Raw genomic sequence first — 17,716 nt, forward strand, 5'->3', positions numbered from 1 at the left:
TGTTTAAGATGAGATCCCCATGCACACAAATCATGATGACATATAAGAGACAGACAGATATACACACTACTATACAGAACATCATACAATCAGCTTACAGGTTACTGGTATGAAGAGTGAAAAATATGCACAAGAGAAGAAAAAAGGGGGGGTGGGGGAGGGGGTAGGTTAAGACTTAGACAGGGGACATCTTTAGGGCAGTTTTGAAAGTGAGTAGGGTTTTACACTCCTTTACTCCTTTTGGTAGGGCATTCCACATTTATACACAATAAAGTTAAACAGTTTAGTTTTTTCAAACCTTACGCTAATTTACTTAAAACTGGGCAGTGTGAGATATATTATCACTTCATAGGATCCAACTATTAAATGTTGCCGTATTTGGTTATACCATTTTAATGTCCCCATGATGATACTCTTAGATCTTCAATATGATGATGTGATGTACGGTAACTAGAGGACTGTGGGGTGCTATATGACATTATTTAACCTCAGGCATGGGCTGGGCGGTATAATATGAACAAAATCCAAACAATGTTTTTGACCAAATACGTCAATATCGGTATTTTGAAGATAAAATTGTATTTTGACAATCATATATATAAGCTTTTAATTGATAAAAACTAGGACCATATCTAGTTTCAGATATAATCAATCAATATACTGCCCAACCCTGCACAGAAGGTTCACTAATCGACAATCAAGTTCAGCATGATATATGACAACACAAGTTGTACTGCATTATGAGGACTGGTCAGTGCTCAGCTGTAAGAGAAAGTAAATACAACAGAGCTCTGGCTGGGCCTGTGACAAGAGGTCAGAGAGGAGGATGCTTGTTAGTCAGTGGATGTGTACTTGTAGTGAGAGGTTATAGCGATTCTAAAAAACACTGTCCAAAATATAACATTGAGTTCGTATATGTTTGCGTGTTGATTATGCGTTGCTGTTTTTCTTTTCTTATCTTGTTTCTGCTTAGTTTTGATGGGAGATACAGTATGCATCTTTTCCAACTTCATCCACAAATTAGTAACATTCTCTCAGTTGTAGTTTCTTTCTGTTTTACGTCAGTATGACAATAATCTCCAACATGCTGGTGAGCTGTAACAATCAGTAGCTGGGAAGAATTGTTTTCATTCGTACCCTGGCGCTCACAGGCAATTGATGCCATTGACTTTGGTCAGAGAGCAGTCACAAGTCACAACAGCATCTTCCATCTGTTCTCTGCCCCACAGGATCCTATTCATTTCTTGTAAAGGAGAGTTTGGTTATCTGGTTTCACTTGGGTGTGGTGGTAGACGTATCTATCAAGACTATCTATGTTATGATAGGCCCACCTTCACCTAACAAGCCAAGAAAACAAACTTGTTATGACCATAATTGTAAATACTGTAAAAGACACACAAGATTTATGATGAATATTGTCCTAGCAGTAAATATTTGCCTGTAGCAATTATTTGTATTTAAGCTTTGTTTCAGTCTCCAGGTCAACCATGTTTTGAAGAAACTTCATGAAGAGCCAAGTTGTTGTGGTCTTTGAGTTATATCAACAGTTTTCAGCTTGTGAATGTGAAATAGATGGTATGTTAGCAGTAGAGGACTAAAAGTTGTTTTTTCTTTTCCACAGAATGGAATTTTTCAGAGGCAAGGATTTGTACACCAACGAAAAGGTATCATGATGTGTGATTAATAATTAAAGACCTATGATCGAATATACAAACCATTTGTGGGAAAATACCTGTTCTTCTTACAAATTATTCAGCATAAAATGTACCCTCTTACGGTACAATATTATAAGTCTTTGGTTAATAAAATAACACATTTATTGACAAAATACTGTATATTTTATTATGCTGTGTTGTACTTCACAATGTTATGTCCACACCCCACCATTGCCATGGTGATGTCCTTGAGTAGTGGCCTTGATGACCTTGATCCTCAGCACCTGAGCTGATCTAGAGCCCTATAAGTGCAACTTGTCTATCTGTGATCCCCTCATATTCATTCATTCAACCTTTATTTAAGATTCTCGGAGAGATCATTAAGGGAGACCCTCATTTTAATGGACCCTCATTTACATATAGCACTGACCAAGATCCTAGGACCGAAACGTTTGCTACTTTTGTGCACCCCTCACTTTGAGCAGAGCACTTTATGAGCATGTTAAAATAAAAGAAAAACTATTTTCTTTGTCTCTGTCTAAGGAGTTTATGCAGAGAGCGAGTCTTTTTCTGCCAGTTGTACTTCACAATGGATAATGTTCTGGAAAGAAAGCTAGTTTAATTTACACTTACTTTTTTTGTAAGCAATTTGATGAATGACAACAGTGCCAAGGCAGATAAAGTGGTAAACACCAAAGTGTTCAATTAAAAGGATCCCTGGCTAATAAGCCTTATATGCCTTAATACATTATAATTGCCCTCTATAAAATAAAATAAAAGTTTTACTATTAGTTTTACTATGGGGGGGGGGACACAACGACCGCCGCAAGTTGATGATGTCATTTCCAAAGGTTAATGGTGAGAATAAAAATAATATTTTTACGTTCCATACATTCCACAGGGCTGGAGTGGACCACACATGGACAAATTACACTCAGGATTTACACTCAGTGTAGTGATGTAAATTAATGGTTGCCTCTAGAGGGTCTCAGTCAACAGTTATTCAGTGCAGAAATAGACAGTAGAATTCCAAAGTGAATGTTGACTGACTGCAGTGATAGTTCCCTTTGTGTCCTCCAGAGAACTGCGTTGGTCATGCACCTCTGTCCTGCCAGTCCTCAGCGGATGGAGCCGGTGAGGAAGCCATTCAGCACAGGCAATTCAGTGGCTCAACCATGGAGACCCCCACTCACCATGAGCTGCACAGAGAGCTCCTGCTCAACCACAAACGGTAGTGGAACCTTCTTGATTTGAATGGCTCTCTTGTCCCATCACATGATGACAATACAGTTGACCTGGAAAACAATGCAGAGTGGGGACTGAACATTTCTGTGTGTGTGTGTGTGTGTGTGTGTGTGTGTGTGTGTGTGTGTGTGTGTGTGTGTGTGTGTGTGTGTGTGTGTGTGTGTGTGCGTGTGCGTGTGCGTGTGCGCGTGCGCATCATTGATTGGCTCTACAGAGGCTTACTCCTGGAGGAGAAGCCTGAACTGAAGCGGGTACTGGAGCAACGGAGGCTGGATTTGCACAGGGAGGCAGAGATGGCCCAACGGCCTCCGTCAGACCTGGAGACAGAGCTCCGCAAAAGGCAGCAGAAGTTGCAAGAGGTTAGGATACTGTACACTATAGCGGGGAGCCGGGGACAAAACAAATGCATTTAACATTTAAACAGTTGAGACAGTATAGACACACATTGTTAAGTCATTATAACAACATTTTAAGGATATAGGGGTGCACAGGTAGCTGACTGGATAGTGACACACACGCACGCACGCACGCACGCACGCACGCACGCACGCACACACACACACACACACACACACACACACACACACACACACACACACACACACACACAGACAGACAGACAGACAGACAGACAGACAGACAGACAGACAGACAGACAGACAGACAGACAGACACACACACACACACACACACACTGATATAGAGATTTCAATAATACATTTTTCCCTATATCCAATTGTTGTTGTTTCTTGTTCATATCATTAATATTGTTGATACTACAAATGAGCGATATGTTGACTAAATTGTGGCATTGTCAGTATGAACAGGAGGAAATCAGGCGACAAGAGGACCAGAAGAAGATCCCCGAGTTTGTTCGTGTGAGGGACAACCTGCGACGCACACACACATCAGTGCAGTGACAGCTCCCAGTCCCTTCAACAATTGCAGCCTCTCACCACAGCCGTCCTTTGCTAATATTTATTTTGTGTCACACAGAGACAAATTGCAAAGCCAACAACCGAGTTATCTCTGACTGGACTTTCAAAGGGCTGTTTAAATGTCAAATATAAAGTAATAAATCATATATGAAATGTAGGACAGAAAACCCTTAGCCGCATGTTCATGATTTATTTTATTTTATTTATTTTTCCAAACATTTCCTGTATAAAGAAGGTGGAACTTTGGAAGTGTACATGTAGCCTATAATTATTTTGATAGCTTTAGTCAGTATCAAATTTGGTGGGCATTTTCTACTGTATGTTTTCTTATTTCTTCTTCTTGGTTTGCAGCATGGATTTTTGTTTGTGTCTTGGAAGGGCCATATGATCACTGAAGCGCAATTCTTAATTTATTACTTATCTACATCTTTTTCTTTTCTTATTTTTGTGTTTGTCTGTCTTTTGGTTTTGTTGTTGTTGTTTTGGTTTTGTTGTTGAAATATGGAGGGAGGGGAACATTGGTAAGGAAAAGTTGATACAATTCTGTTGCGGGAATAATTATGTAAAAAGAATTAAAAAAAAAATACAATAAACATTTGTTGGGATTGATTGATTGATTGATTGGATACTTTATTAACAGTTTGCCCAAAAAAAGCACTGAGGTACAGATTCATACAAAGGGATGCTAAAATGAGAACCCAAGAAAGCCTATGGCTTGTTTCCATTTGGGTCCTCTTTATTCAATTCATCGAAAGATGAATTGAATAAAGAAAGAAAGATGAATTGAATACAGAGGCTAGCTTACTCCTATGGCTCCCACATAAATCTTTGCTGAATTTTGGGCGTTTTTTAATGTTTGTTTGTAGGCCTGTCTGACGTTTGCTTTGTGGCCTGTGTTGTTGTGAAAATAAAGCTGTTTGTGGCGCTCGGAGGAACCCTCAAATGTGCGAATCGATTTGCAGGCAGCAGCTCCACCTCTACACACACATACCCATCAATCCCCCAAAGAGCACGAGGCTTCTTTCACATGGATATGGGACTTTGTTTAATTAGCTGACCTTTTCATTCCATCACGGGACGAGAGAAGAAAGCAGGCCATCTGGAGGAGGCTTTTCAACTTGAAACACCCAATGGTCTAGTTAAGATATCGGGAAGACATTTTGGTGGTAGTTAGGAATTGGGATGGTCGACTGAAATTAATTCATTACATGAAAATTAAACAGAAAAAACACAACTGGGAGATGTTGTTGTGGGGTTGTATTTCCCCGCGTGTCGTGCACTGCCGTAGAGCCTAATTATAGCTAGGCTTCACCAGCCAGCCAGCTGTCTCCAGTTCCAAAAGTTTTCTCCCCCCTCAAGCCATTCTATTATGTTGCCTCCATCGCCCCCCGGTGAGTCGCGTGCTGTGTCAATGGAGCAGAGCGTGTCTGGAAAGCAAGTGGTGTCAGGCCACACCATGCTGAACTAGTAGGGGGGGGGATTCAGGGAAATATAGCAATACCATATTCCACGGATCGTCTTAATGTTACCAGAAATAAGTTTACGAAACTCGTGAGGCTTTTACGTCAAAAGCAATAGCAATTAACTGTGAACGAGGTAGATTAAACTACTAAAGCTAAACAAAGAAACGACTTTAGCCCCCACTTGAAGAGAATGGTGTGGTCCGGGACAGATGTCCCAAGCGAAACGCCCACTGTGTGGCCAAGCCGCCGCTCTCACATCCCATCTCTTCTAATCTCGACAGTCAGTCACAACTCTTGATACCTTTAAAGTGATGCTGAGCGTGTGAACAGGAGAGAAGGGCATACAATTCGAAAGGTAAGTTCAGACTGATTTAAATGACATGTTTTATTGCTACTGGTGTTGATTAGGTCTGCTATATTATTGTATGTCTTTAAATGTCTCTATGAATTGAATACACAGGACCACAATGGAAATAAGTCCTCAGGGCTTGTTGTGTTATCCTTTTAGCATCCATGCATTGTATAATCGTACCACTGTACTATTTACAAACTGTTAATATAGTATTCAATCAATCAATGAAACAAACATTTCTGAAAGCAATCTTGGTAGCCAAATCTAACCCTAACCCTGTGGATGCTTGAGTGGCTACATAATAAACCAAAAGGAGGAAATGCTAATGTATGTCACTGTGGTTACATATTATTATTATTATTATTATTATTATTATTATTATTGTTATTGTTATTGTTATTGTTATTATTATTATTATTATTATTATTATTATTATTACTACTACTACTAGTACTACTACTACTACTATTATCATTATTATTATCATTATTATTATTATTATTATTGTTGTTGTTTATTGTTGCTCATCCTTTGTTCTGATTTCATCTCTGTATTTGAGAGATTTTAGACACTTATTGATTCACATCCTGTTGATTGTTGTTAGGCTTGTTAGCCTAAACATTTGCTCATTCATACAGGATGTAGGCTGTGGTGGATGAATCTTGGCCAGTACAATCAGCTTTTGTCTTCACAGTCACACTTGTAGATGAGCAATATTTAGCATTAAAATGAAAGAAAAGAAAAGTTTGTTTGCGCATATGGTAAAGGAGCTCCATTATTTGTGAATGAAAGGCAACCCGCTGGTTAATGGCTGTCGCTGCCAACAGAATAAACACAAATGTGTTGCGAGACAATTTGTTGACAGTTAGGCAGTACTCTCATGGTGCAAATGGTAACACTTAAGTGTTACTTTGCTTCAGGATGATCTTGTGACATTTTTCAGTGTAACTCTTGAGAGTGGGGAATGACAAAACCACATCCTGGAGAGATGACCATCGGTGACCACTCAATGACATTATAACTCAAAGGGAGTCAGTGTCATGAACTCCAACCCTAAAGCTTTTGGAGAACAATGGAGCATCTCTTCTTGCCCTATATATTTACGTTGTCTTTGAGTTGTGACATAGTTGCTATGTCTGGCCAGCATATGGCCTGGCTGACTGGGAACGCACTAGTTCTATGGGGCTTATTACCTTTGTATTGTCCCTCTTGGAAATCTAAGCCTGCTGCACTACAATAACAGTGGTGATCTGAATGGAAGCTGACACAGTAAAAAGGCTGCCAGAATCTGAGCCATTTTTTCTTGGCTTTAGTTATTGGATGTCAGTGTATACTTACTTTACCTTATCGCTGTGGCTTTGGGAGTTGGTATGTATATTATCACACTATAATGTCCAGCGTTTGCTGCTGTGTGTGAGGCTTCATACTTGTATGAGCTATGATCTGACTCCAATAACATGCTACAAAGCATGTTATTGGAGCTGGACATTATAGTGTTGGAGTCAAATCATAGCTCATACAATGCTTAACTTATTTTGTTTCAGTGCTCCCCCACATTGATTCACTTTTCCTCCAGCAGCCCACATTGTGTGCAGCATGGATCCATTTTGCTGAATGGATTTTGGCTGTTCATCAGACTCTGAAATAAGGCATACTGTAAAGTCGTTTGGTTTCTTCCATAGTATCAGCATTCACTCGAGAATCTTAATTACAGGCTTCACATGGGCCTCGGTCTGGTTTCAGGCATCCCTCACTGTTTCCTAGGCTAGGCTGGTCTCCGTTGGCAATTCCAAGGCCCGACCACAGTGGTAATGAGCACAGTGGTGGCAGCATTCCAGGAGATCACAACTCCAAGGGCTCATGGGAAAGGGTGGTGGGGATGTCTGGGAGACAGTCAATCCACATCATAATCTCCCTGCCATAAACACCCACTTCCGTAGATGTTACAAGTTCAATTTTTGAGCAGCAAGGATGGGTGGAACGGTCAGCTACCATTGCTGACAAGTTCCTAGATGGTCATCATTAGCATGTTTTTTCAACAGCAATTAAGTCATGTCTGTTGGGTGGGTGGGGATTTCAGAGTTAGAACTTAGTTCTTCAGGAAATGGACTGCTATTCCTGTCTAAAGTCATCGTTGATGAAGGTGCTCATCACTGTATGATTTCAACACTCCTACGAACACAGTTCCTGTAAAGACAAGTGATGTCAATTTCTTGGGAATGGGTTTGCAACTTCTATTGAGATCCACAACCCACCCACCCACCCACCCACTCATACAGTCGGCCCCAGACCTCCGACCACAGACATTGTGAAAGTCTTCAGAAAGTTATGGAGTGTAAGTGGGTAAATCCCACATTACCCTGCCTGTCTCTGATTACCGGCCTGAATTCCTGTTGACGTCTTTAGTTTTATATCGCTGCAGAGAGCCATGTGTCTCTCAGCACAGAAGCCTCCCTGTGTAGGCCCCTACCTTGCACACTCACTCAGCAACTGTTCCGTCCTTCCCGTCTAGTTGAAGCCTTGTCTCAATATTGGTGCAACACAGGCCCAATAACATTCTTAGGCTGAAGCCAGAGGTGTCAGCAGATATTTCACCCACAGCAGATTACCCAGGCTGGTGGGTGCATATGGGACCTTTTGTTGCACTGTTTTCACTGAGAAGCAGTGCACAGTCAGGCCGCCTGTTACTCATTGTGTTACCGTGCACTCAAAGCTGCATCAGTTCACATGAGTTACTGCACTGAAAGGGCTGAGTCTGTGGGATTGACACAATAACATCCTGTCAAAGGACGTTCTCATCCACACAGGCCCTGTATCGTTCTGGTCCCTAACAGGAAAGGCCTGATACACATCTCCAAACACTATATGAGATAGGACCTGAGGCTTATGAAGGGCCTTGCTTAACACACATTCACTGAGTGTGCGTGTGTGTGTGTGTGTGTATGCGTGCACGCACATGTACATATTTGCTTGAGACCCTCGCCCCAGAAATAGACTGATGAAGTTTTGTTTGATAATTATTTTCTATCAAAGTAGCCTTTTCATGATATGGGTAAACAGGGGCGTTGTTTAGTTAATGAAGTTCCATGATTGTATGACAGGGAAAGAAGGGAAGTTAATCATATCCTCTAATCAAGTTAACAACCATGAAGGAGTCTCTTGTGTTGTGATCCATCCACTGAAATATTTTAGGAGAGCGGCCTTGAGTGATGTCGGACATGTGAGACCAGAGACAAATTAATCAACCAAAAGGCAGCACACAGAAAAAAAGAATTATCTGGAAAAGGTATCTCTTAGGAGGCTATCCTTAAGCAGTGTCCTCAACCCATCCAGAAACCCAATGCCCTGGTTTTACATGAATTAGCCTTCACTTCATCCCAAAACATGCTCCCCACATTGTTGTTGTTGTCATTGTTTTCTTCTCATGCCATTGTCTCTCTTTTTCCCCGTTGCACTCTTGTTTATTCTCTGTCAGATGTTCTGGTACAGAATAAATCATAAACTTGAATTGTGCCCTCTTGTTTACGAGTAGTGCTTTGAGGCGCAGTGGCCAATTTGGCACATGAATCAGCACTGGGCCTTATGTGATCCAATGTTACGCAGACAAGCCCAGTGTTGAAACATTGAGACATTCTTCCACTTCAAAGTCCCTGGAGGGCTCTCTGGACACTGGTTGAATAGGAGCTGTGGGAGGGGCGAACGGGGGGAACAGGTGCAGTGCACGAGTGTGGTAATTCCTGCTGCCATCTGCTTTCTTTTTCTGGGTCTGGGCTCTTTTAAACATCCTCTGACACGCCTCATGAGCGACACGCTCCCCTGGGCATCCACGCCGTGCCCTGTCACCATGGCACCCCGATTCGGATTAACCCCTGCACATGTGCCGAGTCAAGCATGGGGGTCTGCTGCCTTTGTGATTGAGGAGCAGGGAGGGACCATGGGGGGGAGGGGGGAAGGTAGGGGGTTGCATGGATAAGTGTGTGAAAGGACACTTGCCGATTAATTCACTTTTGTTGTAGAGGAGTAGAACCAAGTACAAAAGGGCTAGGGCTTAAAAAAAAAAAAAAGTTGGATCTTCTTTTAGTTAATCAAACTTAATGTTCCTCATCTGATCAAACTCTGCTTACATCAACAGGGTATTGCTAGAACTGAATGAGAGTGAAGATGACAACAGTGGAGAGCAAAGATGAGATCAGTGACACTGACAGTGGGATCATCTTGCACTCTGGTAAGAACTTCACTCCAAAACACCAAACGCACCATCATTAAAGAAATACCGTATCTCAATGTGAAAAGATAGGTGCAAATCTTTCACATGAAAGTTTCTTTCTTGTTACAAAACAGTCTGATAGTCTTTGGTTTACAAAAATATTGAATTTCAGATAATGTATATATATATTTTTTTCCATTACCATTTTGGAATGAAATAATTTAAGTTGTTGCAAAATGTTGGGGTGTGTCACACCAACGTTTGCGTAGAATCTGCTGTTAATGATCATGGTGATGATATACTGATGGACAAATCATTTCACTGACTTACAGGCCCAGATAGCCCCACATCCCCAGTGAAGGACCTAACCACCCATACCAGGGCCTTGAAGATGAAGCACCAAGTTCTGGAGGACCGTCTGGAGCTCTGTCTGCTAGAGCTCCGGAAGCTCTGCATTAGAGAGGCGGTGGGTACATTTTACAGTTGATTAAAATAGGAACAATCTGATTGATCTTTCATCCGCAGGGGTTCAGTGTCTTCATGGACACATTCACTCTTGTGAAGATCGAACATGTGACATTTTGACTACAAGAACAGAGTATGATATAAATCAGTACTCAATTCATATCATATACAACTCATATGTTCTGGTCACATAATGTGAACTATAGTATTTATTCTCTGTATGTGGTTAATAAACTTAAGAACTTGCCCTGTGATATTACCTAGTGCTGGTGTCTTCTTGTTTTACAATCTAGATGAGTTGTACTTAAATATTTGCATCTCTCACTGGGCATACATTGTCCTGATAAAGCAGTAACCATGACGTCACAAGTATATCAGTATGCTTACACAGATGCAGAGTCGATCAGCACATGTACCGGCCAAACAGATAAAGGTCAAGTCTAAGCTACAGTGTATAATCTGTATATCATAACAAGAAAGCAATTATTTCACAATGCCCTGGGATCTGACTTTGGCCCTTGTCTTCACAGGAGCTGACTGGAAAAATGTCCTCTGACTATCCTCTTATGCCTGATGAGAAGCCCCCTCGGGTTCGCAGGAGGATAGGAGCAGCCTTCAAGTTGGATGAAGGCCTGATCCATCAGCATGGAGAGGTACAGTCCAATATCACCATCTACTTTATCATAATATGCATCATAGTGAGTGAACCCATTCAATCTGGGAACGCATCTGTGTCATTTTAAGATTTCTATAAATAGCAGATATACAAGCTCATAGCGCAGCACCGAGTGCCGCACTATGAGCTTGTAGATCTGCTATTTTTGAAAAATCGTGAAAATGTGTGCAAACCTTTGAATATATATATTTTTAAAGCGAACATTTGTAACTCAAATCTTTGCTTTGTGGGGGTCCCTGGAACAAAATATTTTGATATGGGGGTCCGCAATCTAAAAATGTTTTCTAAATCCTAACTGCTATATATATACTGTTGCTATATCAGTGGTGCTCCAACTTTTCCATGTCAAGGACCCCCAAAATGATATGTATTTGGCCGCGGACCCCCATCTCAAAATATGTTGTTCCAGGGACCCCCAGAAGCACAGATCGGAGTTAAAAATGTTTTGTTGCAGATCTTCAAGCTCATAGCGCAGCGCTCATAGCGCAGCACTCGTGCCGCGCTATGAGCTTGTATATCTGCTATTTTTGAATAGCCAAAGAACTCTTAAAATGACACAGATGCGTTCCCGGTCTTAATGGATTAAAGAGGCTATTATTGTGGCCGTCAATGGTTGAATGGTCAAATACATTGCCTAAACCCATGCTCCCGACCCCTTTGTTGGCTTTAGCTGACCTAGGATCATGATACTATCATCCTTTTATGACTCCTCCTCATTGTCTCTTTTTCAGCTTACTGTCTATGTAAACTGTAAAGTTGAACTAATCTATAAGTAAAGAAAAGGGTGCACATAGACTTCCCATTCTCCACTTTGAACAAAAAAATTAAATAGAGAGGGTTAAACTTATTCTGAACTAATCCCATAATTTTGTTCTTAAACCAGAATTCAGTGTTACAGGGACTGGAGGCTGACCTGGCCCTTCAGCTCCAGATCCATGAAGCAGCCCGGAAACTCTCGCTGGAAGAGAAACTCAGTAAACCGCAGAAGAAGAGCAGACTGCAGCAGTGCAAGAGAGAGGAGAGGAAAGTGAAAGAACTGCAGGAGGTTGTGTTGCAGCACAGGATCAGGAATGAGCGCTCCTCATCGCAAACCACTATCCCAACCAAACACAAAGGTGAGGGACACTACCGCCCCCTTCAGGCCAAACGATGCACCGCAGGAGGCTCATGAATGGAAACGTTGTAGTTTGATGAAGGCTTCCTTTTAACCAATTAAAGCCTAAATACTTGGTTGACCCCCCCTCTAAACCAAATGTCTTCACCGAAAAAAGCCAAATCTACTAGTAGTACAAGCTCACAACAGAGCTTGTAGATCTGCTATTTTTGCTGAATGTCAACCTAGTATGACATTTCCAGAATAGGGACGCTAGGATTCTACACAAGATTAAAACGGTTCTGTCTCTATTCCTAGATCTATCCATGTCTGATGACAGCTCCTTATCTGATGCAGTCGGCATGGATGATGGTAAGTTGGGGTTTTTTTGCATGTCAAAAATCACGGCTACTCATTTGAAAAAGTCTTGCCTCATTTCCCATTTTTCTCATCCTCCTGATCCACCGTAGACATGGACTCCTCTGGCCCCCTCTCTCCTCCAGCCCTGAGCTCCCCCTATGCAGACCCTCTTCAGTCATCATCATCAACCAGTTCCCTCCAGTCTTCCCAGCAGTCTTCAAGCCATGCCAGTGTGGAGTACGAGCCCTCTCCCATCCAGAACTCTCCATGGAAAGAGTCCAGTCTGGATCAGCCTTACTGGAAGCCCTCAAAACCTCAATCTGCTTGCAGCAGCAGGTCCAAGTAAGAATGCTCAAAGCATATATATATAAATACACTTCTGGATTACTTGATTAATCAAAAAAGTAATAGATAGAATAATCACTAATAACAAACTAATCGATAGTTGCATCCCTAATTGTGTCCATCTTGTCTTTTGTTGTGCGCAGTAGTCCAGTGGGAACTCCAGTGTGTGCAGATAGCAGGGTTCTTCCCTGTCAGTTTATCAAGAACCTGGCCCTGCGTCAGAACCACTCCAGCAGTGCCCCCTCCACCCCAGAGCTGCACGTACGCCGGCAATACTCCCAGTCTTTCAGGTGAGTAATAACTCCTAAAGGGTAATGACAATACTATTGAAAATATATTATAGCACTTACAAACTGTATTTCAGGGGCATTTTGAAATGCTGGTGTATTTTTGCCCTTTACCCCGATATATTTTTGAGACTGGTATCAACAATAATATTATTTGAGGCAATTACAGGTGCTGTAAGTGATATTTATTTGTTAAAACTCTATATTCTCCCATCTCCCCATTTCTCCAGCTCTTTAATAAACAGAAAATACATTTTCAGGTTGGTTGCCGTCATCATTGCAATCATCCAGTCAGGAGAGAATACCCATTCGTCAGCTTTATTTTTTTACAGTGTTCCAGTTCCAATTTTGTCTGCCCATTTGTGTAATCACTTCCAATTTCACTTGTTTTTCCTGTATTCTCTATGAGTTCTCTCTCCTGATTGGATGAAATTGGTATCCCGATCTGAAAATAGATTGTCTGTTAAAGAGCTAAAGAGACAGGGAGAGCGCTGTTACTAAACAAACCCTCACACAGATTACTATCAGAATATAGAGCTATGTATTTAACACTTATTTTCACAAAATATACTGTATCACTTACTGCGACTTTAATTAAAGTATATTGACTAACGTTTCACATTTTCCCCATAGACTTTCCAAAAGCAAGCCATCTCCTGACGTGGAGCATTTCAGCCCAGAGAACAACCGTGGGCGCACCAGGCCGCAACAGCGGCGCTGTGCTGCTGATTTCATGGTGCGCTTTCCAGAGTATTCCCCCCAGCGCCTCTACCAGTCCAGCTCTGAGGACAGCAGCTCGGACCACTCTGCCTCCTCCTACACAAGCTCCCCCAGCAGAGATGGACCCACAGAGATCCCCAAGCTCTGCCCTCCTCCTTACGGATTCCATTTTGGGGCCCAAAAAGGCCCTTCCAACTCCCCCAGCTCCCCTGCTGTGAACAGGAATGCCAACCAGCCGCAGGCTAGCCCAAGCTACTACAGGGCTGTGGCAGTGGAGCCCCCCCTGTCCCCTCAGGAGATGAATAGGGAGAAGCGCTACCTGTCCCCGCCTCCCCCTGTTACCCGCTCCCCACAGCATAGACAGTGGCAGGAGGTCACTGCCTCTCCCAAGAGTATGCCCAAACCTCCACCTCCCTACAACAGGCTGGTACGAACCCCCTCGCTCAGGGAGTATCCCAACCATGCCAGCCGTATGATGCCCAGGGAGATGGTTTCAGAGGAGCTGAAGTCCTGGCACCAGAGGAACCAGTTCCAGAAGTCACGTCCAGCCTCCCTGGACCGCCAGGGCTCCTACCGAGTGAAGAGCCCTGCTTCACCTCAGTTACCCCCCTACAAACAGGTCAGTACGCCCAGAAACGAAACCTCAATGCAGCAATTTGTGAATTTCTTTTATGTAACTATTTCCACTTCTTTGCTTGCTCCTTTGTACCTTTCCTACTATTTGTCTCAATAAATGGCCAAATGCCCATATATGGTGATCTTATCATACTATAATTCTAGTAACCTCTGTAGTGGTGGTGAGTACGTGAGTGAAGACACCCGGTTCTCCTCACTGGCTGGACCAATTGCTCTGATTTTGCACACAGCCATTGACCATTACCATCTGAACGCAACTGTGAAGCCCGTTTTTCAATTTCATCAAATCTCAGCTTCTTATTAGCGTTTTTCTGTCAAACACTGTCGCCATGGTTACGGGCCTGCCCAGCTATGGGACGAACTGCCTCCCGGGTTGCCAGATCATGTGCGCATATCCCCCCACGGATGCGCTGCGCCGACGGGTATGGTCTAGTAGGGCATAAAAGGGACATGGACAGACAGATACAGAGATCTCCATATATGGGCATAAAATGGACACTACTGTATATGGGTACACAGACAGACAGACAGACGGGTACAACGCATAGTGCATAACCGGGTGGGCCATGCATGCATTTCCAATTTGCATCGTTCCCGACTCGCATCATTCCCAAGTAGACAGATGCCCATTGCCCAACGGCGCGGGCACCAGTTTAGTAATAATAAATTGCCTGGTCTTACACACTCACAAAATAACTGGCTTTAATTTAAACAAAGGTGGCATAATTAGACATGTCATGGAGGTGCTACATATTAGCAGACTAAATAATTAATTGTGACAAACCCATGTAAATCACTTATGGTGAGTACTGATTTTCAATGACCTTGTTTTCCAGGGTTCTGGCAATGTGATTCTCCAGAGAGCTGCAGATGGAACCCCAGTCCAGTGGTTTGTTGAAGAAGATGCTGAAATAGTTAGTCAGGTGTAGCCTGGGAAACTCGGCAATACTGTGCATTAAGTAGGAAATACATATAAAAAAAACTTTTTATATTTATTTAGTCAATGGACTCTCTGTGAGATTGTATGTCCAAAGAGGCTGGACACTGTCCTTGACAGAATGCAGAAAACATTGGACCTATTGGTATCGTGGCATCTTTCCACAATTGTTTAATTTAAAACTTAAAGTATAGGCAGTATGCCAGTTTTATTTATTTTAACATATTTTATGTTTTAAAATACTTTCTTTTTTCTCTAAGGTGACTAGGGTGAATCGGGTAGGTTCCTTTTGACAGGAAAAACATGATTTGTTTCACTGATGTGTCACACAGACTAATATGTTACACTTGCTGTAACTCGTTAAGGTCTCTTTGTGTCTGGCACACATTTTGCACAATAGGTTCACTTAGCTTCCAAATTCTCTTAAAGTGTCCTAATATAAGTCTATGCTATATTTATCTATTTAAAGTTTTTCCATTGTAGCATTGACAAGTATCACTAAAAATCTTAATATACGTACGTACTTTTGAAATGTATTGGAGAAAAAGTATTGTTTGCTTTTTTATATGATTAATGAATAATAGCTGTAGGTTGATGACAATGTGAAGCTAAGTCTCAAGCCTTGCTATTGTAAAAACATTATTAACCCTAATGCCTTTAATAGTGAAGTGGTTTGTTGGATTTATTTTTTTCTCAGTACAATATGTTGAGATACTAACCAAGCGATTGTATCAGTTTTGATATTGTTTGTATATTTATAATAAAATAAAATAAAAATGTTTTTAAATATGATGTAATAATATTGTTTGTGATTTCTGGTGAAGCCTCTAGCGAAGTGCAATTTGTGAGCATGTATGTTGTTCTTCTAAAATGAGACACCAAAACTGTTCATCAACATGTACGCATGTATTATTCATATGCAAACATCACGTTTCCAGGTTTCTTTATCTGTTACATCATGTGTACCAGAGTAAAACTTTTTTTCTTCTGGTTTCACACCTTATTATTCAACAAATGTTATAGCCCATGGCCCTAAATCAGGGCTTTCAACTGATTGTGAACCAGGGACCACCATCCTGACTAAGAATTAACGTGGGGACCACTGGTTGTGTCGGGTCGTGATATGGGCTAAGATTAGGGTTTTTCTTGAATAGCACAGAGCCTGTCTATTCTTGGCTATAGTGGTGGACAGGGACAGAGTCACATATTTTCTGGGTCCAACCTTGCCTTGTACTTATTCTTCAGGTAAGTCAGTGTGGAAAAAAGCACTCTTGCAAAAGGTACAACATTTACAAATAGAAGAAATGTCATTGCTTTTACTGTAAGCTCTGGGAATTCTGCTTCATAGGCTACATGTGACTAGTCTGTGGACCTTTGAGCTGGTCCTCTTCTGTAGTAGTTAAGCTTGAAGTACCTTTGGAATTAAAGCATCAGCCTCCTCAAATTAACATCTACAGTATATGGCCATAATATGACTTTAATTCCACTGTCCTCATATCATGAAAGCTTCCCCAAAATTAAATAAAATAGAATTAAAAAAGTAAGAAAAATAATTGTCACTTTCCTACATTACTGCATGGTCAGGGAGGGAACACATGCCTTCACGAACCACCAGTGGTTCACGGACCACCAATTGAAAAATCCTGCTCTAGTCTAAATGAATGACTCATGTTTGACAAACCCAGAAAGAGATATGACAAGAATGTAATCATTTGTCTTATCTTTTGTCTGTTCCTTCCCACCCCAAAAGAGATTGAAAGTTTACCACTAAAGTACATAACTGTAAAACGTCCATAAAAAGAGCACTAGTGTTATGACACAGAGGAGTACCAGGAGGTGCGTGGTGATGGGGAGAGCACAGTGACGATGCAGCCAGTGATTCACAGAGCAACGCCTCCACATACACCACCTGAGGAGAGAATAGATGTAATACTCATCATTGTTCATCCCAAAGCTGCTATTTACCCATATGGTACCACTTTAAACACTGAATGACTACACCTGAATGTACTCACAAACAATGGATAAGACAAACACTACCAGTTTGTCATGAGGAATGAAGGAAGGAAGGAAGGAAGTGGGTGGGTTGTACAGTAGATCAGTGGTTCTCAAACTTTTTCTTGTCAAGGACCCCCAAATTGACACTTATTAGCCCCATTTGAAAAGATAAGCCAGGGAGCCCCATAAGAGACGATTTTTATGTCTCTAGCAGTGATTCTCAACCATTTTAATTTCAAGGACCCCCAGTTTGACATGCATTAGGCTATACGGTCCTCCATTTAATGGCATTTCTATCTCTGGGAGACTGGGACCCCCATTTATAATGTAAAATCAATG

General features: G+C 41.7%; 2 protein-coding genes across 2 annotated transcripts; both read left to right on the plus strand.

Annotated features, from left to right (window-relative positions):
• Positions 1-740: 740 nt before the first annotated feature.
• Positions 741-3,820, plus strand: LOC311054200 (protein FAM107B; the record flags this gene model as incomplete). The annotated part of the gene is made up of 4 exons (XM_084070078.1): positions 741-813; positions 2,736-2,886; positions 3,115-3,259; positions 3,719-3,820. 4 exons carry the CDS (start codon positions 741-743, stop codon positions 3,818-3,820), a joined length of 471 nt encoding a protein of 156 aa, XP_083926204.1.
• Positions 3,821-5,586: 1,766 nt separating this feature from the next.
• inavaa (innate immunity activator a) lies at positions 5,587-16,171 on the plus strand. The gene is made up of 10 exons (XM_084068789.1): positions 5,587-5,655; positions 9,786-9,878; positions 10,193-10,326; positions 10,856-10,978; positions 11,885-12,116; positions 12,413-12,466; positions 12,565-12,796; positions 12,943-13,089; positions 13,720-14,425; positions 15,279-16,171. Exons 2-10 carry the CDS (start codon positions 9,803-9,805, stop codon positions 15,369-15,371), a joined length of 1,797 nt encoding a protein of 598 aa, XP_083924915.1. The 5' UTR covers positions 5,587-5,655; positions 9,786-9,802; the 3' UTR covers positions 15,372-16,171.
• Positions 16,172-17,716: the final 1,545 nt, after the last annotated feature.

Source organism: Gymnoscopelus microlampas (assembly GCF_963454915.1).
Source record: "Gymnoscopelus microlampas genome assembly, chromosome: 10".
NCBI lineage: Eukaryota > Metazoa > Chordata > Actinopteri > Myctophiformes > Myctophidae > Gymnoscopelus > Gymnoscopelus microlampas.